This window comes from Erigeron canadensis, chromosome 8 (assembly GCF_010389155.1).
Source record: "Erigeron canadensis isolate Cc75 chromosome 8, C_canadensis_v1, whole genome shotgun sequence".
NCBI lineage: Eukaryota > Viridiplantae > Streptophyta > Magnoliopsida > Asterales > Asteraceae > Erigeron > Erigeron canadensis.
Genome location: NC_057768.1, coordinates 39,385,318 through 39,390,370, shown reverse-complemented (window position 1 = coordinate 39,390,370; position 5,053 = coordinate 39,385,318). Strand labels below are relative to the sequence as shown.

General features: G+C 33.9%; 1 protein-coding gene across 2 annotated transcripts; it reads left to right on the top strand.

Moving 5' to 3' along the window:
- The first annotated feature begins 418 nt into the window (after positions 1 to 418).
- LOC122578780 lies at positions 419 to 5,053 on the top strand. 2 transcript variants are annotated; one of them, XM_043750815.1, is made up of 9 exons: positions 419 to 666; positions 1,400 to 1,590; positions 1,709 to 1,887; positions 2,029 to 2,313; positions 2,413 to 2,471; positions 2,584 to 2,620; positions 2,717 to 2,788; positions 3,171 to 3,522; positions 4,459 to 5,053. In XM_043750815.1, the coding sequence occupies exons 1-9, from the start codon at positions 582 to 584 to the stop codon at positions 4,840 to 4,842; spliced, it is 1,644 nt and encodes a 547-aa protein (XP_043606750.1). In that variant the 5' UTR covers positions 419 to 581; the 3' UTR covers positions 4,843 to 5,053. The 2 variants fall into 2 exon arrangements, with proteins under 2 accessions (XP_043606750.1, XP_043606751.1); XM_043750816.1 differs by having other exon boundaries at positions 421 to 666; positions 3,198 to 3,522.

The following is a 5,053-nucleotide window of genomic DNA, read 5'->3' as shown; positions in this document are numbered from 1 at the left end:
AAATTGAACTACCACTAAAACAATGTTAGATATTACCTAGAATAAAAATATATCTCATTATTGACTTATTAATAATCATAAAGATTGATATATATTTTCACGAATCATTTAATTAATCAACCATAAAAAGCCAAAGTAAAGTTATAATAATAAAAATAATACTATAAAAAAAACCTGAAAAAGACAAATAAAACCCATGAAAATTCCTCTTCTACACTATTCTTTGCAAATCTGACACAGTGACACTGCTACATTCAGTCATTCACACACAAACACACTCACCCGCCTTTTCATTTTTCTCCCCTCCATAACCCATGTGCAAAGCACGCCCCTTTCGGATCTTCTCTCTCTTTTTCTCTATATATACATACACAAATTCTATACGTATAGGTTTAGCTTAGAAGGCTAATGTGAAACAGCCACTTTTTCAATGTTTCTTGTTTTCTTTCTCTACTTTGAAATAAATTTATAAAAAAGTAAATATATAATTCCAAGAATTTGTGTACCTTTTGTTCTCAATAAATGGATTACATATAAATATTTCATTTTGCAAACATCATGACCACCTGAAGAATAATATAATGATGAAGATTTCAATTATCTTTTTGTTCTTCTTCATCACCTCTGTTTCTTCACACTATGGAGATCAATCCAAGTTTATGTTAGGTAATAATTTCCCATTTGGGTTTTGTTTATATTGAAATTTTGCTTGTGGGTTTTAAGATTTCATGAAATATGCTCATAAAGTAATGATCTTTATAGAATTCTAGAATTTTTATAAAATGGGTTTATGGATTCAAGATAATTGCTCATATATTTATAAATTTAGGAATGTATGGTAAATTGGTGTATCTCTTAATCCCAAAATAAATGTACATTATGAAGCGCACAGTACTATCAACCAGTAAGATGTGATCTTTACTTTCTAAAAATGTTTTGATCGGTTAAAACTTGAAGCTGACACTTATATAGGATAAACAAAACTAGTATTGTATGGACGTTTATTTTGGGACGGATGGAGTATACCTGTTCTTGTTTTGCAGCAATTTAGGTTAGTTCGTATGATTTTTTTGCTAAAGATCAAAACTTAATGAATGGTATCTAAGCCAGAGGAGTTTTGGTGAGTTTTTTGAATTGGGATTTTTTTTTATTGTTTCTTGTTATGTGGTTATGTGTTTTGGTAATTGGATTATTGTATGTAGTGACATTGGGTCACTTTTAATATGAACATTGGTAAAAAAGATGAGCTTTATTTCTGAATTCTGTCTGTTTGAATGAAATTTGATGGTCAGCTGTGCTGTGAGAAACAATAACTTTGTTTATAAATTTGTGTGATATGAATGACATCATTGATTTGCAATTCATTTTGAGCTAATGTATATGTCAATGTTAAACATAGGTGAAGATAATTTTGGGCATTGGAGAAATGGTATCTTGAGCTCATCAGCTGCAAGCCAGGCCCCTGGTCCATCCAATGATCGATTCAACACGCTTGTATTAGCAGGATCAAGAACGAAGAGGCCCGATATTCTTAACCATTTTAAGCGGTATCAAGATGGATGGGACATTACTAATAAACATTATTGGGCAGTAAGTTTCTTGGAATTGAAAACTTGTTTTTCAACGCTCATTTGTCATCTTCCTATTTGTTGGAATATATTGTATAGTTGGTGTATTTGTTGTAATAGTTTAATGACATTATCTACAGTCGGTTGGGTTTACAGGCGCCGCAGCGTTTACTCTTGCGATATTATGGTTTGTATGCTTTGGTTTGGCCATGATCATCCATCATTGTTGTGGACTGAAAATAGACATCAAAGGCAGAAAATCTCGTGGCTCCCAGAGAATATGCTTGATTTTGCTTCTCGTTTTCACATGTGCTTCAGCGTAAGTATCTGTATCTCAACTTTGATCTTGCAAAGATATCATTTAGGGATTGTTAACGAGCTGGTAAAAGGTGTACTTCATGCCATGTTTCAACACAATTGTGTATCTGTTATCACATGACTAAAGCTTGTTGGTACGCAGGGTCGGTTGCATACTTTTTTCAGTCGGACAAGGTGAATTTCATGGCAAAGCCGTGGGCACATTGAATTATGTTGTAAACCAATCAGATTACACCGTTCAAACACTCATGAATGTCACGGGCTACTTGTCACTAGCAAAGTCTGTTAACGTGGCCCAGGTTTTTCTTCCTTCAGATGTTAAAGATGATATTGACAAGTTGAACATTGACCTAAACAGTGCCGCAGATACGCTGAGGCAGAAAACGCACCAAAGTTCGCAAAAAATAAGAACCGTCTTTGATACTGTGTAAGATTCCTCCTATGAACACAATATTACCATTATGTTTGCTCATTTAGGATTTTGAAATTGTTTAACTCTTTTATTGTATGTTTTTATGCATTCCAGGCGATCATCGATGATTGCTGTTGCCATAGTGATATTTCTAGTTTCGCTTTTAGGCCTTTGTAAGTACCATAAGCAATTGATTTGTCGTGTCATTTTTCTTTTTCAATTTTCTGTTTTATTTTATGATTTTAATTGGTTTTCAACTTTTTATTTTCTCTTGTATTATTGCAGTTTTGTCCATTCTTGGTCACAAGAATGCAATCTACATGTAAAGTTTCTTACCTTTTTTTTCCGCTTTTTTTTACTCATTTTCTGTGGTTGTGGCTGTATGCCTGTATCTTACTCGTGGCTTTTCTGTATGCAGATTCATAATCAGTGGATGGTTACTTGTTGCGGTTACATTTATTCTGTGTGGAGTTTTTGTGATTATCAACAAGTAAGATTAGTATCGATTACTATGTGTTATTTCCCCGTCTCAAGAAAATTCCAACCTTTACTTTTAGAAAGGTTTCATATTAAAAATTATTGTTTTACCCACTGTCGTCATTATGACTAAAGTGTTATTATTGTATTCGGTAAATAAACTTACTCATAAAGAAGAAATAATTGTTTCATTTTCAAGGTTTGACCAACTGACTTCACTTACAAATCTGCACAACCTTCCTATTTTCTAAAAGAAAATCATCAGAAAGCCAAAATGTTTAATTATTAAAAAAAACCTTTTTAGTGATTTGGAATGAACTGCATATGTAATTCACCATTAAATCGTGTCAGATTGACTGACAAAGTCAAATGATACTTAATGATTTTTGATACAGGAGGCTAATGAGCTATTGTGTTTTCAGTGCAATATCGGACACTTGTATGGCCATGGGACAGTGGGTGGATAACCCGCATGCTGAAACAGCTCTTAGCAACATCCTTCCGTGTGTTGACCAAGGAACCACCAATGACACTCTGTATAAGAGCAAGTTAGTTGTAAACGATATTACCAATATCATAAACGGTTTTATAGGTTCATTTGCCAACTCATATGCGTCTCCTGGTGGGAACTCTAATTACTATAACCAGTCGGGCCCAATGATGCCGTACCTTTGCTATCCATACGACTCTCAACTGCACGAGCTAGATTGTCCTTCCCAATTGGTTTCTATGGGAAATGCTTCTGTGGTATGTAAATTTTCCAACTTTCTTAGGTCAATTTGACTATATTTTATATCTGATATGAATTAAATCCAAAGAAGTAGACTAGATAATGCATCCAGAGAAAATGTATGGTCAATTTGAGCCTTACAAAAATGCTTTATAGGTGATACTTGTAAGAATGTACGGAATTAAACATGTCTCAATGGGCATGTCCTTTGATGAATTAGGTGAACTGTGTATTTCATTTTTTTTTATAAAAGGCCGGGTGGGTAACAAATGGGCCAGTTTTCTATTTGGAACACAAATCTGTTTTTTTGCATAGTTGTGTTCTTCATATTTGCAGCTATGCATTCAGAGTTTGTCTCAAATCGTATTATAATTTCTTTACTATGAAGTAGCATATAGAAATTTTAATTGGTTCATATATTAGCTTTATCTACTTGCACTTTACTTCTATACATTATTCTATTATGAAATTTTCAGATGGATTTAACAGGTAACCAAAATCGACCCAGTTGGCTCATGACCATTTCCATCTCAAACTATAACCCAGTTTTTCTTTAAATTTATAGTTGGAAGAACTTAAATGAAATTTGTGTTTGGTCCACATGATTTCATAGTCCATGAGTATAAGAATGAGGTTGTATTTAACACAAGGGATTATGTCTATCTTCGAAGAATCGAAGCATTAGAGAAACATCAGTTGACATGTTTGCATTTTAAGTTTATAATGCCTTACATTATGATGGATTTTACTTCATTTGTTGGAAGTTTGCATTTCTATAAATTCATTCCAGGAATCTGTCAGAAAGAATATGTTATCTTGGAATCTTTTTGTATAATTGGAAAAATACCAATATCTGCATTTAAAATTAATAGTTTTGTTTCATTTTGTTTGTCAAGAACCACGCGCAACAAAAATTGTATATATCTCGAGATTTGACAAACCACTATCTCCAGGTTTGGCAGAACTACACTTGCACGGTCTCGGAATCAGGATTTTGCACCAGCCCTGGAAGATTGACACCAGACATGTATCAGCAACTAGTGGGAGCAGTTAACATAAGCTACGCCCTTCAACATTATGCACCACCCTTACTCAGTCTCCAAGACTGCAATTTTGTACGTGAAACGTTCAGAGTTATCACCTCCGACCACTGTCATCCATTAGAAGACCGTCTTCAAATGGTGAACGCAGGTTTGGGTCTTGTCTCTGTAGGAGTCATGCTCAGTCTTGCACTTTGGATAATATACGCAAACCGACCTCAAAGGGAGGAAATGTTTGCTAAGATATCATCAAAGTTTAAAGGCAAATGCAATGGAACGACCAGTAATGACGTTTAAGATGTTAGAAAAATCATATAAAATAGTTTTAGCTATATATATAGAGTGATGTGATTAGGGGTTTTTCATTGTGATATCCCCCTTTCCTGCCAAATTCAAGATGGAGCGAAGCATCATTTTGAGTTTTGAGCAGGCGTAAAATGTATACCGTTCTTTTCGTTTAAAAAGTTTGTAGTTGCTATGAGTCTCTAATGAAAAAGATTAAAGAAAA

What these genes read in the sequence shown, in the direction of transcription:
- LOC122578780 (XM_043750815.1), top strand. Translation starts at nt 582, where the DNA reads ATGATGAAGATTTCAATTATCTTTTTGTTCTTCTTCATCACCTCTGTT. An exon ending in AGAACCGTCTTTGATACTGT is followed by an intron (nt 2,314 to 2,412) that starts GTAAGATTCCTC and finishes TATGCATTCCAG; the next exon opens with GCGATCATCGATGATTGCTG. An exon ending in AGTTTCGCTTTTAGGCCTTT is followed by an intron (nt 2,472 to 2,583) that starts GTAAGTACCATA and finishes GTATTATTGCAG; the next exon opens with TTTTGTCCATTCTTGGTCAC.